The sequence below is a fragment of the Brassica napus genome, chromosome A6, assembly GCF_020379485.1.
Source record: "Brassica napus cultivar Da-Ae chromosome A6, Da-Ae, whole genome shotgun sequence".
NCBI classification, from domain to species: Eukaryota; Viridiplantae; Streptophyta; class Magnoliopsida; order Brassicales; family Brassicaceae; genus Brassica; species Brassica napus.
Genome location: NC_063439.1, coordinates 3,839,991 through 3,863,372, shown reverse-complemented (window position 1 = coordinate 3,863,372; position 23,382 = coordinate 3,839,991). Strand labels below are relative to the sequence as shown.

General features: G+C 34.2%; 4 protein-coding genes and 1 long non-coding RNA gene across 8 annotated transcripts; 1 reads left to right on the top strand and 4 right to left on the bottom strand.

Moving 5' to 3' along the window:
* Nucleotides 1–4,446: 4,446 nt before the first annotated feature.
* Nucleotides 4,447–8,604, bottom strand: LOC125610160 (amino acid permease 8-like). Its single transcript, XM_048782104.1, has 6 exons — nt 7,408–8,604; nt 6,994–7,087; nt 6,695–6,909; nt 6,398–6,540; nt 6,016–6,243; nt 4,447–5,917 (listed from the first exon to the last, which is right to left on the bottom strand). The coding sequence occupies exons 1-6, from the start codon at nt 7,718–7,720 to the stop codon at nt 5,498–5,500; spliced, it is 1,413 nt and encodes a 470-aa protein (XP_048638061.1). The 5' UTR covers nt 7,721–8,604; the 3' UTR covers nt 4,447–5,497.
* A 467-nt stretch (nt 8,605–9,071) lies between these two features.
* LOC106446034 lies at nt 9,072–10,384 on the bottom strand. Of its 2 annotated transcripts, none has more exons than XR_001288637.3 (3): nt 9,971–10,384; nt 9,667–9,854; nt 9,072–9,583 (listed from the first exon to the last, which is right to left on the bottom strand). It is a non-coding gene; the product is annotated as an uncharacterized LOC106446034 (long non-coding RNA). The 2 variants fall into 2 exon arrangements; XR_007340182.1 differs by having other exon boundaries at nt 9,072–9,540; nt 9,971–10,382.
* Nucleotides 10,385–10,904: 520 nt separating this feature from the next.
* LOC125575822 (amino acid permease 8-like) lies at nt 10,905–14,473 on the bottom strand. Its single transcript, XM_048734938.1, has 4 exons — nt 14,325–14,473; nt 14,139–14,208; nt 11,469–11,693; nt 10,905–11,324 (listed from the first exon to the last, which is right to left on the bottom strand). Exons 1-4 carry the CDS (start codon nt 14,471–14,473, stop codon nt 10,905–10,907), a joined length of 864 nt encoding a protein of 287 aa, XP_048590895.1.
* A 581-nt stretch (nt 14,474–15,054) lies between these two features.
* LOC106349715 (amino acid permease 8-like) lies at nt 15,055–18,017 on the bottom strand. The gene is made up of 6 exons (XM_013789687.2): nt 17,487–18,017; nt 17,172–17,265; nt 16,861–17,075; nt 16,350–16,492; nt 15,825–16,049; nt 15,055–15,680 (listed from the first exon to the last, which is right to left on the bottom strand). The coding sequence occupies exons 1-6, from the start codon at nt 17,788–17,790 to the stop codon at nt 15,261–15,263; spliced, it is 1,401 nt and encodes a 466-aa protein (XP_013645141.2). The 5' UTR covers nt 17,791–18,017; the 3' UTR covers nt 15,055–15,260.
* A 745-nt stretch (nt 18,018–18,762) lies between these two features.
* LOC106346225 (protein FAM135B-like) lies at nt 18,763–23,258 on the top strand. 3 transcript variants are annotated; one of them, XM_022720611.2, is made up of 15 exons: nt 18,763–18,969; nt 19,134–19,445; nt 19,531–19,619; nt 19,701–19,855; nt 19,946–20,184; nt 20,280–20,334; nt 20,559–20,771; nt 20,869–21,005; nt 21,088–21,274; nt 21,351–21,410; nt 21,491–21,730; nt 21,827–22,085; nt 22,164–22,369; nt 22,469–22,519; nt 22,740–23,258. In XM_022720611.2, the coding sequence occupies exons 2-15, from the start codon at nt 19,267–19,269 to the stop codon at nt 23,040–23,042; spliced, it is 2,373 nt and encodes a 790-aa protein (XP_022576332.2). In that variant the 5' UTR covers nt 18,763–18,969; nt 19,134–19,266; the 3' UTR covers nt 23,043–23,258. The 3 variants fall into 3 exon arrangements, with proteins under 3 accessions (XP_022576332.2, XP_048638060.1, XP_013640944.2); XM_048782103.1 differs by having other exon boundaries at nt 18,769–19,029; nt 21,512–21,730; XM_013785490.3 differs by having other exon boundaries at nt 18,770–19,029.
* The last annotated feature ends 124 nt before the right edge of the window (nt 23,259–23,382 follow it).

Sequence of the window (23,382 nt, the reverse complement as noted above, 5' to 3'; positions counted from 1 at the left end):
TCTGTTTGTGTCTTGTAAGGAAAAGGGGGTGCAGATTTAAAAATTAGAAACCGAGATTTGAATATACCAAAAATTCTCTCGATAACATTCCTCAAGGAAGCATGACGATGATTAAACAACTCTTTATCATTCTGAGGAGTAGAATCCTGACCAGAAAACTCTTGTAGATGGTATCGAACACCTCGATATGGAGCTAAGAAGTTCTGACGATTTGCAAAACCGCAGTCAACTAGATAAAATTTTCCTGATATTAAACGATAAATTAGTTAATTATCTGGAAAAAATATGTATGATTTACAATATATATTATATATATATATATATATATATATATATATATATATATGTGTACCTTCTGGAACTGGTAGTCGATACCTCGAATTTTGACCAACTACAAGGAGAAAATTCTCACTTATAGCAAACTTGGATCTCTTAAAAGTATCTCTTGTATAGCAATACCTCGAATTTTGACCAACTACAAGGAGAAAAGATGCAACCATTTCTTCAAGGCTGATATATCTTGTATCAGTTAAACTTGTCTTCTCTCTGAGAAGATTGCATAACTTCAAAAAAATATTTGGATACATCCGATATAACTCTCTGAAATGAAGAGGATTTTCTTTTAAGACATGATCTATATAATCTTGACCAGCTCTTGTGATTGGGCGTCATGTGGGACGTTCAATTTGCAACTGAAGTTCCCGTTGTTGCTTCTTCAAACACATCATCTGGCAAAGAACTAGGAGCACCAATAAAATAATATGGGCATCTAACTCATCATCTTCATGAGACAAATATGATTCTTTTTCTTCTGATTCTTGTTGGCCAAGAAATTCTGAATCCATGTTTGATAATAAATTGACAAAAGAGCTTAGAACCTATCAAACAAGCACGAGACTTTTAGTAATTATTTGATGGTTTTCTCAATAAGCAACCTAGATCATTATTTATATAAATTTTACATTTTCAGTTAGTAAAGTTTTTTTCAGTTACATAATTCTCATTTATAAATTTATGTAAACTTTACATTCAATAAAAAGTAAAAAAAATGTAAATATTGATGTGTTAAATATAAAAAACTTTACTTTTTAATTGTATGTAAATTTTACATAAATATAAAATGACAATTGTGCAATCGAAGAAACTAAAATTTTTACATATTTACATATACTTTACATTCAATTAAAAAGTAAAAAAAAATATGTTTGTGCTTAGTGCATCGTGCTTAGTGCATCGTAATATTAGTTACATGTGCTTAGTGCATCTAATATGTTTGTATGAAAGACACATGTGCTTAGTCATGTTTCAAACTAAAACAAAGGATAGCAACACTAATTTTATTATAAAAAACCATGTAATCAAATGCAAAAACCAGTATATAAAATCCAATATCAGTAAATAATTAAATAAATAAAAACCACACATAATAATGGCTCAAATCAAAATCCTATCACGTTATGCTTAATCCATCCGTAATGTTCATCAACAGACATGCTAATGAATACGTCTTTCATTCCTAATTGATTGATCAGCTTAACAGCATCAAAACGTACATGTTCTTCCAAATCAGAAACTTCTTTGACTGCTTCCCATAGATTATTTTTCTTTTTCTCTGCTTCTCTTTGCTCAGCTTCTTGTTTTTGTCTTGTCTCTCTTTCTTCTATCAAATTGAAGAGTTTCTGAGTGATGGTTGTCAAAGTATTCAGCTCGTCAGCTTCTTCTACACTTTCTTTTTGAGTGAACAGATCATCACCTTTGTTAAGAGGACTAGTTTTTTGTCTCTTTCTTAAAGGAAGCTTTTCCAAAGTATCGTCTGAAGGACTGCAAAAAAAAAGATGATTGTGATTCATAGTTTTGTTGGACATCAAAAGAAAACTCTTCACCACAATTTGCTTGCTCCTTTTCTGTTTCTGCAACTCTAACTGTTTGTGCATCAGTAGTTTCACCTAAACCAATAGCATTCGTACCCGTCGCTATTCTTGTCAAATATAAGTTTGACATCATCAAATTCTTCAAATATTTCATCACGAAACTTTTTGAACTTTGGATGTGCCAAAAAAAAATTAAAAAAAAGTTAACATAATGAAAAAAATAATAATAATAATACAGCCTTATGTTTATTTACCTTTAGATATTCAGCCCATACTTCTTTTGAAGTTGTAAACCTTTTTGTGGTTGAATCCCATCCAAATCCAGAACTAAAACGAAGAAGTTCAGCCGCGTTTAGATATTTTGTTTTCAAGATCTTCATTCTGTTTGAGTAGTGTTGATAGGTTTTATTGCATCCATGCATTCGATTGAGAGTAGATAGAATTCGTCTCTCCATCGTAAATTTGCTGAATGTGCCATTACTGTCACGCAAACCCGAAGCAACAGCATCTAAAAGTAAATTGATCAAAGTTTTATTTTCTTCAGGACTCCATTGAATATATGAACCTTTTTCTCGTTCTTGTGATGGGTCTTGTGTTTCTTGATGTGATTCTCCCATTGATGCTTCTGGTTTTAGGTTTTATGTGTTTGTGTGTTTATAAAATTCTGTGTGTATAATGAAGATTATATAGAAATCATGACACATGTATTATGGAAAACGGAAATCAATATAGAAATAATAGAAAATAAAAAAAATCAGGAAATATAACTTTTTGTTCAAAAGAAACGACATACTCCTACCAAAAAAAAACGATGACATATTCTACTGAAAAATAAAAGTTGGTGTTAATAATAGAATATTGCATGATGAAAGTGCCATGGCTTTTAGGAATTTTTGTTGCATGATGAAACGTGAGATATTGGAATTTAAATGTTAGAAAAAATTTATAAGACAAATCCATTCAAAATAACAAGTTATAACTCAATATTTGTTTCTTTGTATTTTACTCTCTAAAACACTTATAAATCTATTCAAATCCAAATTCAAATCAAATGCTTAATCAAATCCTTACTATTGAATAACACCTAATTTTGAAATCTATTTTAAAATCATAGAACCAATAACAATGAATTTGAATACAGATTTTAAAATCATAGAACCAATAACACTAGATTTTGCTTGGATTTTCAAATCCATTAAAATCATAGAACCAATAACACCCCCTAAATAAATTTGAATATTATTTCCATTTTATTTTACATGAAAATAAGTGAAAGGATTCATATACTATAAACATTCTGTTCATATAGATTTCGTAAAATATCCATTTCACTTTTTTCCTTTTATACCATTTGACTTAGAATTCGTTCGTTTTTCTTTCATTCTTAATTCAAAGTCAGGAATTTATTTTACAATAAATGTTTATCTTGGACTAGATTTTATACGGTTAATATTTATATAAGGCTAGAAAGATAATATTGATAATGATCTAATTTCACACTCAAAAGCTATCTTAAGAGCATCTCTAAGGAGTAACTTTAGAATTTTAAATATAAAGTCTTATACATTTTAAAAACAACTTCAGAATTTAAAATTTTAAGGTTTTGAACAATGAAATCTTATATTTGATGTCTTACTGTTGAAAATTTTATATTTAAAGGTTCATATTTTTCAATCTCTACAGTTATGTATCTTTCAAATAACTATATTAATTGTTTTATATCATTTTAATTTTTATAATTTTATATTTCATAAATATTTTATAAAAATGTTAGATTCAATAAATTAAAGCTTCCAATCTATATATAATTAATAAATAAGTTAATATGTTTTTTGAAATAATAAGTTAATATATTATTTAAAAATTCATTTATTGATTTTGTATTCGAATATTACAAAAGTAGTTTTACTGAGTAATTTGATATTTTGCTTATAACTTATGATCAAAATGTAAAGTTTGTGATACAAATGGATCATTGGGTTGGGCCGCAATAGAGTTAGCTGACATCCAAAAGTTGTTTTAAATTGTAGAACTAAAGTTTCAAACGTGAAACATAAAACTTACCTTGACTAACACCGCGTTAGTCAACTGTTATGTTAGACAAAACAACGTCATTTTATAATGAAAGAAATCTTGAAAAAAATGTGCTTGCAGCGAATCAAACCTTGGCCCAAAGATTTCATGCATACTTATGTACCTTTGTGCTACAACAATTTTATTGTTTTCTTATTAGATTTAAAACATATATAGACTGTCATCTGTATATTCTAAGATAAAAAAATATTTTTATTTACAAATTTTATTTAATAGTGATTCATTTTTTTTCTTAAAAGTCAAAACTTAACTTTTAAAATAAAAAATTTACACAAATTTAAATAAAATTATATAAAACTTAAAATACATAGATTATAGATGTAATTCTAATTTATAAAGCTTAAAGTAAATCTATGTATTTTAATTTTTATATAATTTTATTTAGATTTATTTATAGTGTTTATTTTAAAATTTAAGTTTTGATCTTTAAGAAAAAAATTGTAATCACTGTTATATATAGACTCTTTAATTTTAAATATTTGAATTTAGATAACTAGTTGAGAAATGTCATTTTAAAATTAGATTGAATAATTTATGAAATATCATTTTCTATTTTATTACATGTATAACAATCTAAATTTTTTTAAATACATAAATTACTGATGCAACTATATTTGAATTAAATAAAATGTGTAAGCAAAAATAATTCTTATCTTAGAATATCAAAGTCTACATATTTTTTAAATCTAATAATCAAACAATATATTTTGTCGTAGCACAGTAGTATGTAAATTTGATTGTTATCGTCGGGACCATGGTTCGATCTGCAGCTATTGCAACTTTTTCAAGATTTTATCCATTATAAAATGACGTCAGTTTGCCGAACATAATGGTTGATAATTCAGGTCTACAATTCAAATTAATTTTTAGTTTAAGTGTATTTAACACTTATAATTTGTTCGAGTATAAAAAGACATGAACTTTGATCCTTTGGTTTCACTCTCCTTCTCCCATTGTTTTTTTGCTCAACATGAACTTTTCATTAACCAACAAGTGAAATACAAATATTAGACCTCAGACAAATTACACCATAGAGATAAAGGAGTGATCTAGTTTCTCCCTTGAACACTCTCCTTCTCCTTCTCCTTCTCCTTTTGGCTTTCGTACTGTTGAATTGACCAACATATATTTATTCACAAAAGCTTTCCTTCCCATTTATAATTTTTTTTATTTTTCTCTTAGTCTTCTTACCTTTTATTTAAGGGAACAATACAAAATATTAGTTCAATTCCCATATATGATTGAGATTTTTGTAAAAAACATTAATTACATACTGATAATATGAATGTTTCCTTGAACACTTCAAAGAAAATCTGTTTCTACATTCTTCAAAAGTAAGCCTTTCTGATCACATAATAGTATACTAGTAATATTCTAAATAAGCGGACGAAACCGCACCGGACAAGCGAGCGTTTGGGCCAACGCCGTTAACTCTTTAAGACAGACAGACATGCACCAACACTACAAACTGTTTTTATTGAAAGAAATAGTTCCCACAAAATTCAGATAGCTTAGGATACAAATAACTAATCTTAACTATGGAAAGGCTTGTATGCCTTGACACTATTTATCAAGCCGACAATGGATCCTATTGCAGCTAGGAGCGAAACAATCAAACAAACCGATATAAGGAGTTTCAACGCATTCCATTTCATAGAATACTTCTTAACCTTTCTCTGCGAGATGTGCATCTCCACTGGGAAGTAAACTGTTAGCGGCCAGAATGCTGTTGCTCCGATAAGGCCCAAGATCGAGTTGAAGAAGGGGAATATCACTGCAACAAATGTTGTCAAAATCACATATGCTGTCCTCCACACCAGTCTGAAGAAGTTGATGCGCCATTTTCCGAGGAATGGTATGTTTATCGAATGTTCTTTGTTGATGAAATTGTTTTCTGGCCATGCTTTGTTGCATTTGTTCTCAACAAGTTGGAAAATTGGTTGTGCAAACACCTGCCCATTTTTAAAAACATCATCAATATGTTTATTTTCATCTTGAGAATTATGTAACTTCAATGTTGTTTGTAGTAGGCACTAGGTCAGAGACCCACCTGATAGGCTGCAATTAGGTGGAGGACGATGCAAGCATTGGCAAAATTGATGAGCCAGTAAGGTTCATAAAAACCAAAGTCAGTAAGGAAGTCTCCGGGGGCTCGGTTTCCAAATGCAGCATATCCCATGCAGCCACATAAGATGTAGAAAACAGTTGTAGTTGAGACTCCGGCAAGTGTTGCTTTTTTCATGACTTTGTTTTCTGGTGGGCTTGATCTCAATGTATCCTACAAAAGATAAAGAATAAGATACATGAGATTCATTCTTCTATAATACTAATAAAAATCAAATAAAAAGCAACAGTTAAAAAATTGCTAGCTAGAATCACTATTTTGATGATGACCACCAAAATATCTATAGGAAAAGAAAAAGAATGCATGCCTGAATCTCAACGAGAATAGTGGAAAAAGAGTATGAAAATGCAATGTCTCCAGTTGCTTGAAACGCCTTCCATATTTTGTCAGATGCGGTCACGTCCACTCCAACCACCGTGCCCGTCACACTCGTCTTACCAACCTTTCCACCTTATATTTCATGCGCCAATAGTTAGAAAATTCATATGCTTATCATATGCCTATATTAATGAATGTATCAAGATATTTGCCTAGTGTTTTGAAATTGCTTGAGCCTGTTACACAGAAGTAGACAAAAACACAAGATATGGAGAGAAAAACATACTTGCCACAACGGAAATGGCTAAACCAATTCCGATAGACGCATAAGAGAATGACATAATGGCGGCGATAATGGAGAGAAAAGAGAGCTTGTGAAAATTAGGAAGCTGACTAAGAAAAATTTCCACGACCCCGAAGGCCACCATGAATGGATAATTTGGGATGGAGCATTTCGCACCATGTCCTTTTTTATGAAAACAAGTTGCTTTCCAAATCGCTCTAACCGACGCAACACAAAACAACATGTTAGTCACCATCACAAAATTATAATCAAAGGAGGTTACAAGTTGTGAAACAACTTACACTAAACTTATAGATGCAGTGATGGTGTAACCAATAGTGACCCCTACGAGACACCCGTATTGTGCCAGTCCACATAACTGCACTTTCCTACCACCTGTTGTTTTTTACATCAAAAAACTATTTTCATTATTCAAATTTAAGGTGGTCTAAACCAAACTGAAACAGAATAAAAAGAACAAATCTCACACAGAAAACCAAACGCTTTTAGCTAACTGTTTGCCTACCACCTGTAGTTCTATAAATATACTTAAAATAATCTTCATTATCCTTTCATCAAAATCATAGTACACATACTCTAAGGATATAATAGACTTAGATCTTTCATAGCTAATGGAATATACCATTGTGTTTATATTTCGTGGTTAAAACATACCGACGTAGTCGTTGACAATAAAAAGGACATACAATACGTACCAAGGTAAGATCGAACGACGTCCATGTACGTATAGTTGCGAGCTCCGGCGTCCGATCTATAACAATCGGCGAGCATAGTGGATGTGTAGTAATTGACGACGGCAAAAGTTACAAGAATCAATGTTCCTGCCACCCAACCAAGTTGTGCTATAGCCCAAGCCAACGACAACACTCCGGAACCTATCACAGCCGTGATTATGTGCGCACTCGCCGTCATCAACGTCCCCGTTCTCTTCTCCCGACCATCATCGTCGACGTTGGCGTCAGCGGATTCCACCGCAGAGGGATTATGCACCGCGTCAAAGCTTTTCATTTTGAGAGGAGAAATGGAGGATGAGAGCAAAGAGTTACAAGCAGAATCAAAGAAGAGTAAATGACATTAATGTTATATACACAAACAAACGTCAATGGTCATGATATTTTGGAGATACTCTTACCTCTTTTGGAACGCATCAGATAAAGTTAAAAAAATGTATAGTCTATATTCGTTCTTTTAAAAAAATCAAATGTATCATTTTTCATAATCTTAATGTTGAATTTTGTTATCCACACCGAGATTTTATTTCCTTTAAATTTTGTTGGTTAGACTTTATTTTATTCTCATCGTTTTGAATAGAAAGATAATATACGGATTTTCTTCTATAAAAATAATTCATAAATTCTAAGTCATTATTCAATTCAGTAATGGGTTGACTGGCACATTTTGGGAATAAATAATTGTTGACTTTGAACAAACAAACACAAGATCTAGGCACCACTAACACATCAACCCTATGAATTTAAGAGACGTACGAATGTTGCTGATTATACGAATTCTTATGTTGTTGATTTTTAATACGAATTCTTACTTTTAAGATATTTTAATAATCCATAAAACATTCAGTTTTAAACGAGTAACATAAAATTATCTCCAATGGATCCTTCTACTTTTTCTTCAAAATAGATTAATTTTATATTAGAATTAGATTTTATTCCCTTATTACTTTATTTTAGATTATAAAAATAAAATAATGAACAAACAATAAATGAGTTAATTTATAAATAGATTTAACCAATTTTTTTACTCGAGTTTTCTTAACACAAAATTTTACTTAGTTTTTTATTGTTCACCAAATTTTTACTCTAGTTATAGTGTGAAAAATAGAATAGAATTTGAAACTTTTTACCTCAAACTATACTTTAAAGTGAAAAATAGAATGATGTGAAAATCATATAGAGCCAAAAAGACAATAAGGCGATGTGAGTGCCTCCATATGTTAAGGCGTCTTGGATGTTAAATGGACTCGGCCAAAGAAGTAGGCAAACTAAGAAGCTTGACATCCGAAAGCCATTTCAAAGTAGAGGATCTAGCAGGTGTGGAGCAGGCCTGTCTCATTGTCTTTATGGACCCTGTGCATATTCCATGTGAATAACAAAATAATTGTCTGAAAAAGAACTCTAAATTATTTAAAAAATGCCCTAAATTATATCTAAAATTGCTTAAAATCTTTTTGGGCTCTGTGCAAATGCTCCATCAGCACACCCTTAGAGACGGGCCTCAGAGTACACGCAGCTAATCGAATAGTACAGTGAATGAAAATTTTGTAGATCTAAGAGCATGATTAACCCATAACCCCATTTGGGTCTCTTATTCATTATTTTAGTAATTAAAAGTAAATAAGAACTTTAGTTAAGAACTTATTGATTTTGGGTCTCCAATGGTAGTCTCTTATTTTGAAGTTCTTAAAAAAAAAACATTGTTATCTCAAAGTAATCTTCTATAGGAGATGCGTAAATGAGGAACATGTACACAGAAACCAGCCTTTTAATCCTCTCTGTTCATAGGCACACTGGCCCTGAATACTGCCACAACGTGCTGCTTGTAACTCTCTGTATTTCCAGCAATGCCACACAGCAAAATAATCTTCCTCTTCAACACTTGCAGGGTACCAAAAGAGTAGAATCAGTTGCACAACCAAATGGTTCTCACTCCACAGCTCGTTCTGAAGTGACAACAAGAAAGCAAGATCAACCAGACAATCCCTCTTTGAGTTTGCAACCACTGTGAGAAAAAACCATGTGATACAGCGCAACACAACATACTCAGCTTCATCTCTAGCCGTATGAAGTAATTCCAATACGCCACTGCCGTTGCTGCATCAGAAACTCAGCAAACTCAGGAAACTTCCTCAAGAAACTACCAAAAACAAAGCATTAATCGAATAAAAAAAATCAATTAACTCATAAAAAAAACTTTTGGTAAGAGAGAGAGATCATCACCAGTGAAAAGAAGTCCTGCCTCCAGTTCGAGGAACATGGAGAAAGAAGAGCAGATCTTGAAGCGAGCGTTTGTCTATGTTAGGAGTGTTCTTCACGAGATGAAGAAGTATCCGCCCACCTCTCGCAGCCGACAAATGAGGGACCAAGTGTTGTAGAAGTAGGAATCAATCAAAGTCTCCAATACAAACCTGAGCCGAGAAGTATTAACCAAAACGAAAACTTTAACAACTCATTCTTTCAACGCAAAAACTGAGCAAACAATATATACATACAGAACACACAATGATTCAAAAGACTGACTCACCAGATTATTTCCTTCAACAATGACACGATTCTGGGATCTGATGGCATGCTTAATGGTTTCAGATAGAGAGAGAGAGAGAGAGACTGATTCAAGGAAACGGCTTCTTCCTCCGCTGTTAACGCCACTGGTCCACTGGGTTTCGATTCCATTATCCTTCCCTCCTCCTCTCTATTGATTCAAGGAAAGCATCAGAGAGAGTATTGATTCAATTGAAACCTACAATGCCACAAAGGGCCTCCCTGCTTGAACTTCCACTCATGAGTATTATCAATCAAAAGTGAGGAAGAGAGGAGACAGATTCATCTGATTCTGGGAAGGGGACGAGAGATTCAACAGGAAGCAAGAGAAAGTGACGTCTGTCTACAAGAGGCGTCTCTTCTGTCTCTTGATTAAGAGACGTCCCTAAAGATAATTGCATTTTTTCTTTTTTTTAACTTAATAACACTAAGAGACGGGCTAAGAGACACGGTTAAAGATGCTCTAAGGTCTAGATCCTTTGGTTTCATACTCTCCTCCTTTTTTGTCATGTGTAGGCTATTGACTTGACCTTAAATTTTCCTCCTTTTTTCCAAATTTTTGTTTTCTATTAGACTTTTACTTCTTTTTTTCAATCTAATGGAACAATACAAAATATTAGTTTCAATATTTTTTTTGAAACACTTATTAGTTCCAATATAGGATTGAAATTTTTGATAAAAACATTACAATATGAATGTTTCTTTGAACACTTCAAAGTAAATCTGCTCCCATAAGGCCATAATACCAATGTTCTATAAACCGGATAAGCAAGCGTGCAAGTCAACGCCGTTAACTATATAAGATACACAAGACAGACATGCACAACAATATGTAGCGGTAGTTACTACCAACTGTTTTGTCTTGAACGAAGTAGTCACCACAAATTTCAGATAGCTTAGGTTACAAGTATCTAATCTTAACTGTGGAAATGCTTGTATGCCTTGACACTTTTTATCAAGCCGACGATGGATCCTATTGCGGCTAGAAGGGTAACAATCAAACAAACCAATACAAGGAGTTTCAACCCTATCCATCTCATAGAATGCTTCTTAATCTTTCTCTGCGAGATGTGCATCTCCACCGGGAAGTAAACTGTTAGCGGCCAGAATGCGGCTGCCCCGATAAGACCCAAGATCGCGTTAAAGAAGGGGAATATCATTGCTACAACTGTTGTGAAAATCACATAAGCTGTCCTCCACACCAGTCTGAAGAAGCTGATGCGACATTTTCCGAGGAATAGTATGTTCATCGAATGTTCTTTGGTGATGAAATTGCTTTCTGGCCATGCTTTGTTGCATTTGTTCTCAACAAATTGGAATATTGGTTGTGCAAACACCTGCCCATTTTAAAAACATCATCAATGTTTGTTTTCATCTTGAGACTTCGGTAACTTCAAAGTTGTTAGTAGTAGGTACTAATTATTTCTTTATAATCGAGCAATCCTTGATCTGAGACTCAAGCTATATTCTTATGAGTTTACCTGATAGGCTGCTATTAGGTGGAGGACAATGCAAGCATTGGCAAAATCGATGAGCCAGTAAGGTTCATAAAAAAAGTCGGTAAGGAAGTCTCCAGGGGCTTTGTTTCCAAATGCGGCGTATCCAATGCAGCCACATAACATGTAGAAAAAAGTTGTAGTTGAGACTCCGGCAAGGCTTGCTTTCTTCATGACTTTGTTCTCTGGCGGGCTTGATCTCAATGTATCCTAAAAATTCAGTTCGTCGGAATATTCCGACGGAATACCGAGGAAAATTCAGTTCGTCGGAATATTCCGACGGAATACCGAGGAAAATAGTATTCCTAGGAAAAAACCGATGAATTCCGAGGAAATATTATAGACGTTAGAGAGCCGTTGGGGGGATTTTAAAAATTCCGAGGAAATTCCGAGGGCAGAAAGGTTTTCCTCGGAATTTCCTCGGAATAGATCTTGTCGATTTAGGGATTTGATTATACATTCCTTTTCCTCGGAATTTCCTCGGAATTTTCCGAGGAAATTCTGACGACGATAGAGTTTTCCTCGGAATTCCCTCGGAAAATTCCGAGGAAATTCCGAGGAACTTGGGGTTTTAAACCGAAAACAACGTTTTACGGATTGAATAACACGTATATAACCTTCATTAAGTGTCTTAACCAGATTATGAAGTCAAATTTTGGTGTTTTACCCAATAACAAACACTTTTACGATTGCATGAACGAAAACCACACAACATAAGAGAAACACTTATACACTTTAACAAACGGTAAAGAGAATACTTACAATTATTTTTGAAATTTTGTTATTTCATGGTTTATGATCATCTATACAAAGAATCCTCAATGGTATGCATTATAATTGTATAAGAAATGAAATACGGCGAAAATAATCGATGTTTTGAAACCCCAAACCCTGGTTCCTCGGAATTTCCTCGGTAAATTCCGAGGAAATTCCGAGGAAACCTGGTTCCTCGGAATATTTTCATTTAACCGGGTAAACCAAGCCGCCAAATATTTCGCGAAAATTGAATTAATGATTTCCGAGGAAATTCCGACGGATATAGTAAATATTTCCGAGGAAATTCCGACGGATAATTTCCGTCGGACCCCTCATTTTATTAGGTCGAGCCCGACCTTCTTCCCCATTTCTCTCCGCCGCAATCTCTCTTTCTCCTGCGATTTCGTCGACTCCTCTCTTCTCCCTTGCGATTTGCGGCGCTTTCTCTCTTCTCCCTCGCGATTTCCACCCTAATCCTCATGTATGAACCCTATCCCACTCTTTTAGGTTAGATTTGTATGGTTTTTAAGTAGATTTGATGATTTTGGAATGAGATTTATAGATTTTGTTAGGGTGAATGGTAGATTTATAGATTTTGTTAGGGTGAATGGTAGATTTGATTTGTATCACTTGATTTGAATTTGTTTTTTTAGTTTTTATTAATTTTGTGGTTATAAAAATCGAATTTGTAATTATATATATATATATTGAAAACGTTTTTTGTATATAAAATCTATTTTTTGCATTTTAAATTCATTTATATATTTATTAAACATTTTTAAAATCTATAAAACTTTTTTAAGATTAAAAATCATATATATAATATTTAAAATCATTTTTTTGTGGTTATAAAACGTTTTATGTATTTTATATAAAAAATATAAATTTCTATATTTATTAAACATTTTTAATATTATGAAAACTATTTTTTGTAATTATTTAACATTTTAAATATTTTTAAAACTATTTTTTGTAATTATTAACTGTTTTTGTGATTTATTTAAACTATTTTTTTAATTTTTATACTATTTTATATTTATTAAAACTAATTTTGTATTTATAAAACATTTTTTTTATTATAAACACTATTTTATTATTTTTTGTATTTATAAAAACTATTTTGTATTTATAAAAAGATGATTTCATATTTATAAAAATATTTATATTTATTAAAACTAATTTTGTATTTATAAAACATTTTTTTTATTTATAAACACTATTTTATTATTTTTTGTATTTATAAAAACTATTTTGTATTTATAAAAAGATGATTTCATATTTATAAAAATATTTATATTTATTATAACTAATTTTGTATTTATAAAACATTTTTTTATTTATAAAAACTATTTTAGTTTTTTTTGTATTTATAAAAACTATTTTGTATTTATAAAAAGATGATTTCATATTTATAAAAATATTTATATTTATTATAACTAATTTTGTATTTATAAAACATTTTTTTTATTTATAAAAACTATTTTATTTTTTTTGTATTTTAAATATATTTTCTATTTCAATTATAATTTTATATTTTCGAATTTCAATTTAAAAAAATAAATTTATATTTTTTTTTTAATTTTGGAAATATTCCGAGGAAGTGTATCCCTCGGGATATTCCGACGACATCTTCCTCGGAATATTCCGAGGAAATTCCGACGAACATGTGGTCCTCGGAATTTCCTCGGAAATTCGTTTCCTCGGAATTCCGTCGGAAATTTCCGAGGAATTTCTGAGGAAAAATGAAATTCCGAGGAGTTATTTCCGAGGACTTTTTTCGTCGGTATGTCGTCGGAATAGCGTTATTCCGACGACATACCGACGATATTTTCCCTCAGTATGTAGCTGTTTTCTTGTAGTGGAGGATGTTCTTCACGAGATGAAGAAGTATCCGCCCACCTCTCGCAGCCGACAAATGAGGGACCAAGTGTTGTAGAAGTAGGAATCAATCAAAGTCTCCAATACAAACCTGAGCCGAGAAGTATTAACCAAAACGAAAACTTTAACAACTCATTCTTTCAACGCAAAAACTGAGCAAACAATATATACATACAGAACACACAATGATTCAAAAGACTGACTCACCAGATTATTTCCTTCAACAATGACACGATTCTGGGATCTGATGGCATGCTTAATGGTTTCAGATAGAGAGAGAGAGAGAGAGACTGATTCAAGGAAACGGCTTCTTCCTCCGCTGTTAACGCCACTGGTCCACTGGGTTTCGATTCCATTATCCTTCCCTCCTCCTCTCTATTGATTCAAGGAAAGCATCAGAGAGAGTATTGATTCAATTGAAACCTACAATGCCACAAAGGGCCTCCCTGCTTGAACTTCCACTCATGAGTATTATCAATCAAAAGTGAGGAAGAGAGGAGACAGATTCATCTGATTCTGGGAAGGGGACGAGAGATTCAACAGGAAGCAAGAGAAAGTGACGTCTGTCTACAAGAGGCGTCTCTTCTGTCTCTTGATTAAGAGACGTCCCTAAAGATAATTGCATTTTTTCTTTTTTTTTTAACTTAATAACACTAAGAGACGGGCTAAGAGACACGGTTAAAGATGCTCTAAGGTCTAGATCCTTTGGTTTCATACTCTCCTCCTTTTTTGTCATGTGTAGGCTATTGACTTGACCTTAAATTTTCCTCCTTTTTTCCAAATTTTTGTTTTCTATTAGACTTTTACTTCTTTTTTTCAATCTAATGGAACAATACAAAATATTAGTTTCAATATTTTTTTTGAAACACTTATTAGTTCCAATATAGGATTGAAATTTTTGATAAAAACATTACAATATGAATGTTTCTTTGAACACTTCAAAGTAAATCTGCTCCCATAAGGCCATAATACCAATGTTCTATAAACCGGATAAGCAAGCGTGCAAGTCAACGCCGTTAACTATATAAGATACACAAGACAGACATGCACAACAATATGTAGCGGTAGTTACTACCAACTGTTTTGTCTTGAACGAAGTAGTCACCACAAATTTCAGATAGCTTAGGTTACAAGTAACTAATCTTAACTGTGGAAATGCTTGTATGCCTTGACACTTTTTATCAAGCCGACGATGGATCCTATTGCGGCTAGGAGGGTAACAATCAAACAAACCAATACAAGGAGTTTCAACCCTATCCATCTCATAGAATGCTTCTTAATCTTTCTCTGCGAGATGTGCATCTCCACCGGGAAGTAAACTGTTAGCGGCCAGAATGCGGCTGCCCCGATAAGACCCAAGATCGCGTTAAAGAAGGGGAATATCATTGCTACAACTGTTGTGAAAATCACATAAGCTGTCCTCCACACCAGTCTGAAGAAGCTGATGCGACATTTTCCGAGGAATAGTATGTTCATCGAATGTTCTTTGGTGATGAAATTGCTTTCTGGCCATGCTTTGTTGCATTTGTTCTCAACAAATTGGAATATTGGTTGTGCAAACACCTGCCCATTTTAAAAACATCATCAATGTTTGTTTTCATCTTGAGACTTCGGTAACTTCAAAGTTGTTAGTAGTAGGTACTAATTATTTCTTTATAATCGAGCAATCCTTGATCTGAGACTCAAGCTATATTCTTATGAGTTTACCTGATAGGCTGCTATTAGGTGGAGGACAATGCAAGCATTGGCAAAATCGATGAGCCAGTAAGGTTCATAAAAAAAGTCGGTAAGGAAGTCTCCAGGGGCTTTGTTTCCAAATGCGGCGTATCCAATGCAGCCACATAACATGTAGAAAAAAGTTGTAGTTGAGACTCCGGCAAGGCTTGCTTTCTTCATGACTTTGTTCTCTGGCGGGCTTGATCTCAATGTATCCTAAAAAAGCAAAGAAAGAAAACGTTTGAGATTCATTGTTTTTTAAGAGCTTAACGTATGAACCGCGGTTGAAGGCTAATTATTATTTAAAGTGATCTGTGTCAAATTCAAGATATATATTCTCTTGATAAGAATCATAATTAATAACATCATCAAAAGTTATTAACCAAACCAACATATATCATATGATTTTTAAACTCAAATGCAAATAAAAAGCAATAATGATATAAAAAAATTGCCACACTAGCTATTTTGATGATGACCACCAAAACATCTATAAAAGAAAAGATTAATGCATGCCTGAATCTCAACGAGAATACTGGAATAAGCGTATGAAAAAGCAATGTCTCCAGTCGCTTGAAAAGACTTCCATATTTTGTCAGAGGCAGTTACCTCCACTCCAACCACTGTGCCCGTAGCCCCCGTCTTGCCAACCTTCCCACCTTTCATATCACACCCTTTTAGTTAGAAAAATCACATGCATATATCATCTTACAAATCTGTGAGAATCCTACAATATATGAGGCTTAGATCGAGATGCTTTTCTACCTAAACAAACTTTTTGTATGTACGAGGGCGTTTGAAAAGATTGACAACTAATGCAATCGAACAAGTCAACCCAGTTTATAATCAGTTTTGAATATGTGTATAGACGTATCTCAGAGCTCCTACATTTTTATGTAAAAACAGAAAAATAAACAACTAAATGCATGTGTCAAGATATTTGCATAGGGTTTTGAAATTGCGTGAGCATGTTTTACAAATGTATATTTTAAAGACAAAAAGATAAGATAAGGAGAGAGAAGCGTACTTGCCACAACGGCCATGGCTAAACCAATTCCGATAGACGCATAAGAAAAGGACATAACGGTGGCGATAATGGAGAGAAAAGAGAGCTTGTGAAAGCTAGGAATCTGACTAAGAATAATCTCCACGATCCCGAAGACCGCCATGAATGGATAATTTGGCATGGAACATTTCTCCCCATGTCCTTTGTCATGAAAACAATTTGCTTTCCCAATCGCTCTAGCCAACACGACATATTAACCAAGACTTATTTTTTCTTCACAAAACGTTAGTAACCATAACGTAATCAAAAATAAGTCACAAGTTGCAACTTACACTAAGCTTATGGATGCAGTGATGGTGTAACCAATAGTGACCCCTATGAAACACCCGTATTGTGCCAGTCCACATAACTGCACTTTCCTACCACCTGTTTTTTAAAATCAAATTATATTAAAACAACCCGAAACAGAAATGTTACAACTTTTGACGAAAAAAAAAATCTTCAAATCAAACTAATCCTAACTAACTTCATTCGATTTTTGTAATCCTTAAGTTATTTACAACTAAAATAAAGTAAATTTTTTCAAAGCCAATGAACTATACCATGTTTATATTTTCAAACATGCCAAACATTAATAAAAGACATACCAAGGTAAGCTCGGACGACGTCCATGTAAGTACAATTGCGTGTTCCGGTGTCCGACCGATAACAATCAGCGAGCATAGTGGATGTGTAGTAATTGATGACGGCAAAAGTTACAAGAATCACTATTCCTGCCACCCAACCAAGTTGTGCTATAGCCCAAGCCAACGACAACACTCCTGAGCCTACCACCGCCGTGATTATGTGCGCACTCGCCGTCATCAACGTCCCCGTTCTCTTCTCCCGACCATCATCGTCGAAGTTATTCCCGGTGGCGTCACCGGATTCCACCGTATCAAAGCTCTTCATTTTGAGAGGAGAAACCGAGGAAGAGAGAAAATAGTTACAAGCTGAACTAAAGAAGTGTAAATGATACTTATGTTATATACATAACAAACAAGCGTCAATGTGTATGGCACGGGTCAGAAACAAATAATTACAGTGCATGTTACAAAAGCAAATTCATTCAATATTGCGACTCTGCATTTGTCACGTAATCACTCACATTTGCCGATAAAGAAGAAAAAGGTAAAAGTCAACTCCTCCTTTTTTAGCAAATAGATAAAATCTCTAAAATCAAATGTATAATTTATGCTTTTCTTCTTGGTGAATTTGTTATATACACCAAGAAGATTTTGTGTTACAAAAAAAAGAAGAAAAAATACACCAAGAGGATTTCATTTCATTTATTTCCTTTGCATTTACTGGTTAGACCATATTTTATTCTCATCGTTTTGAATAGAAAGATAATACATGGATTTCCTTCGATCAAAAGAATTCTTAAACTAAAAGTCATTATTCAATTCATTAATGGTTTTAACTTTTAAGAGATTAAGGCTGACCTTAGACACCACCACTGAACAAACAAACAAAAGACCTAGACAGTAGACAGTAGACACACCACATCAACCCTCTGCATAAGAAAAGAATACAAAATAATTAAATGGCATTATTCAGTTCATTAATGGATATTGAAAAGTGTGTTCTCAACGACCAAATATTCTCTAATGTACTTTGAAGATGTTTTAGTCGTAAAAGACCATACCAAAAAAAAGTTTACCGTCTATAATACCTCTGTGTTTATATTTTGAGCCTTCTCTTAAAACGATAATATGTATTGTACTCTTACATGGGCCTTCTAAATAGCCCAGATAAAACGGGCCGTTAACTCATCTTAGGCCGTTAAAATGGCGGGTCGATTCGGCGCAAAAAAAAAAAAGAGAAGAAAATATCGATATGAAAATAAACATATAGAGCCAAAAAGACATAGGAACTAGTGTGGTCGTACCCTAAACATTAATCCATCCTTTAACCCGACAAAGACAAAAAAATCAAATCTGTCTTAAAAAAAAAAGTTTCAAAAAATCAAATTGAGTCCCTGGAGATAACTTTTATGACCATCATCATCCTGCAACTTCCCCCAGATCCTACTTCTGCTCAGGGTTTGTCTAGGTTTCCTATCTACCTGTATCCTCAGATCTCTTTAAGGTTCACGTTACGGTTCGCTCTCAACATTATCAATTACTGCAATCCACCGCCTCAGATTTGGTGATTTTTTTTAAGCTCATTGACCTAAGTTTGACTTTTTGGTCAACGCTATTAATCTTGTTATTGACTCACACACTCCTTGTGTTTGTGTTTCTAATCTGCAGGGCTTAGCTTGTGTGTGACCATATGAGTTTGCAACTAAGAGTATGAGATTTATAAGAACTGGTTTCAGGATTTGATTATCCTGAAACACACAAGTTTTGTTAAGAAGGGTGATGTGAGTGAGTGTTTCTCCATATGTTAAGACGTCTTGGATGGTTAATTGGACTGAGCCAGAGGAGTAGGCAGACAAAGACGCTTGATGCTGAGGCTTACGTAGCAGCCAGGGCGGTTAAGCCTGTGCTTATGGTCGACACTGTTCAGGAGATTGCTGTTTATATCCATAGGTTCCATAACCTTGATCTTTTCCAGCAAGGGTATCATTATTATTATCTATCACCTTTGCTCATTTCTTTTTAGCTAGCTTTGAGTGTATATTGAATCACCTTTTGCTTCTCTTAGATGGTATCAAATAAAAATCAGCATGAGATGGGAGGATGGTGATAACAACAACTCCTCTGGGATTCCTTCTCGAGTTGTTCAGTATGAAGGTAGGTACTCTTCTCTCCATCACCTCTTGTTCTCAATCATTATCTTTTGCATAAGAATCTATATGCCTTTTGTGGTCACAGCTCTTGATGCAACCTCCAACGAATCATCTGGAGTGTGGAAGATAGATGATAAAGACAATAGTTTCTTATCACAGCCCTTCCGCATCAAATACGCTAGGCAGGATGTTCGTCTTTGCATGATGGTCTCTTTCACCATGCCATTGGAAAGATATGAGGTAAAAAAGCTCTTTCTTCTCTTATCTTAGCTGCTGACTTTGTTGATCTTAGTGACTAGTAGAGTAAATGAGCAGTTGTGAATGATGCAGGGGTCAGCTACATCTGCTGTTATATTGAGGTTTGAGCTTTTATACTCTCCAATTATAGAGAGTATAGATGCTTTCCCTGCAGCTGCGCATGACTTTCGTATTCCTCCTAAAGCTCTCTCAGGCCTGCATTCTTACTGTCCGGTCCACTTTGACACCCTTCACGCTGTTCTTATCGATGTGAGTGTCCACGTCAGTGTCATGAAATCCGCTGCTTACAAACGTCCTGCAGTTTTGTCAAGGTATGTTCACTTATAGTTGGATTCTGCATCACTGACCATTGTGGAATTCCACTTTTGCTGAGTTTAATGTATCTCTACAAGTATGTTTTGTGCAGTGATTCGAGTAATGGTAAAAATTTAGCCAGCGGCAGTGTTCAGTCTTCCAAGAAAGTATGTGCTCTTACACTATCATGTCATCATGGACTAAACTCTTCTTTGATTCAGCAAATCAATTTGCCATGATGATCTTATCATGGTCTTTATAATCAATTGTTCTTTTGTTATGAAGATGAACTTTATACTTTTATTCTTCTCTAAAATCTCTACCTTCTGAATGTTAAAGCTGTTGTAGACATATGTTCTTGTCTAATATGTCTAACACACCTTGTGCTCAGATTGCTTCTGCTGACAAGAAGCTGGTGTCATTCGTTAAATCCCTACTTGAAGCGCGTGACACTTTGCTTGAAGAAATGCAAAGACTAAGCAAGGCAGTTGGTCAAACAATCGACTTGTCTGAGTTTGTATCCACTATGGACAACACTCTTTTACCTGAACCTGTTGAAGATGAAGAAGGCTTAGGACAAGGCAAGCAGCAAAACAATCTTGAGGTCCTTGGCTTTATTTTGCAGCAGAGTTTGTACTTTATCTATTATTCTGTTTCACTATCTTCTGGAGTATAAGCTTGTTTCTCCATTCTTGGCACAGAAATTGAATTCCCCATTTGATTTGGAAAATGATGATGAGTGGCTTCATAACTTCTCAAAAGAGCATCTATCTCGCACATTCCACTTACTAGGCACCCAGCTCCATCATCTTTGGAATACCTTTCTGGCGTTTCATCGGTAATAAGCCTGCAGGTTCAGATTGTTTATGAAGTCATACTTTGATCTTTTTCTGATCACTGATCTTATTTGTCCTTTTCAGGGAGAATAACACAAAAATCTTGGAATATCTTCGTGACACCTGGACAAAGGATCGAAGGGCTGAATGGTCAATATGGATGGTGTACTCAAAAGTTGAAATGCCGCATCATTTTATAAGTGGAATGGATGATACTTCAAACCACAGTTCGCATAAAAGAGCCACCACAAGTGTGTTGAAACTCAATGATGTAAGTTATAATTTACAGTCTGTGTTTCCGAAAGCAAGCTTGGCTCTACTCATCCAATTCCTTTGCTCTTATGCAGCCTGCGCAAGTTGCAGCCACCCGCGCTGATCTTCACCGTCGAAGCATTGCACAAATGCGGGTTTGTTTTTCTTTTTTTGTTCTGTGTTTCAGTTACCTATTGGCTTCATAAGTTCACATGTGACAACTAAATGGGTGCAGATAAACAATCGAGGGATACAGGACATGCATATATTTGGTGATCCTATGAGAGTTCCTATTGTTATAATTGAACGTGTCTGGAACGCGCCAAAACGTACTTTCAGTGATAGATCCTCCATGAGACATGTTGATAAAATTGATTCTAGCTTGCTTAATGACGAGAATAGGTCAATAAAACATAATACTCCACAGCATAGTGGGCGTGAGCTGAAGATCGTCGTGTTTGTTCATGGTTTCCAGGCAAGTAATCAATCATTGTATCTTTGCTCAAATTGCTTCTTTTTTATATTTTTTTAATTTTTGTTATTCAAGTTGATTTTTGTTAATTTACTATAGGGGCATCACTTAGACCTAAGGCTTATCCGGAACCAGTGGCTCATGATTGATCCAAAGATAGAGTGTCTCATGTCCGAGGCAAATGAGGATAAAACACATGGAGATTTCAGGGAAATGGGACAGAGGCTTGCACATGAAGTTGTCTCTTTCTTCAAGAAGAAAATGGATAAACATGCCAAATACGGACGCTTGAAAAACGTTAAGCTGAGTTTTGTTGGACATTCAATCGGCAATGTCATCATCAGAGCCGCACTAGCAGGTAATGAATGAATGCTCTTAGAATCTCTGATAAATTTTCTGTGTTTTGTGTTCATCATTGTCTCTTATGTTATTGCAGATAGTTTGATGGGACCATACAGGAAGTATCTACACACATATCTATCGCTTTCGGGTCCACACTTGGGTTATCTATACAGTTCAAACTCCTTGTTTAATTCTGGACTTTGGCTCCTCAAGAAGTTGAAGAGTACTCAGGTTATTCATCAGCTCACGCTCACTGATGATCCTGATCTCCAGAACACTTTCTTTTACAAGCTCTGTAAGGTAGATAAAGATCCTAACATTTTCATCAAGTTTTTGTATCAGTTTTGAAACAAATCTTTGTTCTCTGGTTCTAATGTCAGTTTTTGAAACTCTTTTCAGCAAAAGACGCTGGACAGTTTCAAGAATATTATTCTCCTGTCATCTCCTCAGGTACATTCCGTTATACATTTATAAGCAGGACTGGTCCTGAGCAAAACCGAATGAAATATTTTGAAGAAAATTACATAGACATAAGCCCACTTTGCGCGAAAAAAAGTTTTTAGACCCCCAAATTTGTAAAAAAAAAAAAGAATTAGTTGAAAATTTTAATGCAAATATCTTGCTAGATTTATTCCTAACTAACAATACCTTTTTTTTTTTGTAATCACAGGATGGGTATGTTCCATATCACTCAGCTAGGATCGAGTCGTGCCAACCAGCTTCTTCCGACAACTCAAAAAGAAGCGTTGCCTTCTTGGAGATGCTTAATAACTGTATGGACCAAATACGTGGGCCGACACTAGAAACTTCTCACCACCAGAGAGTGTTCATGCGCTGTGATGTCAACTTTGACACAACCTTGTATGGTCGTAACCTCAACTCGTTCATCGGTCGAGCTGCGCACATTGAGTTCCTGGAGTCTGATATCTTTGCAAGATTCGTAATGTGGTCATTCCAAGATCTATTCCGCTGACGAAACCTTGGTTACGGATAATTCTTTCTGTTTTGGGGGAAATAGAGAAAGATTTAAAACCTGTTGTATAGTGGTAGGAGACAGTTCTTTGGTTAGCTTTGTGTACACGTATGTAATCGTATGTACTTAGAAGCAGAAGCTGTTATCTTGTATGTTACCACAAAACTCTGGTCTCTGTATGGTTTCAGTTTATTATAGCTTCTAGAATCTCTTATGTTTACTAAAAACAAGCAAGGCATATGTTTTTTAGTGTCTCACTACACCACTAATCGCATTACATTGTTAAATGGTTTTGAGTTAGCTATTAAATATTAGTTCATGTGTTGATTCCTTCGTTGGA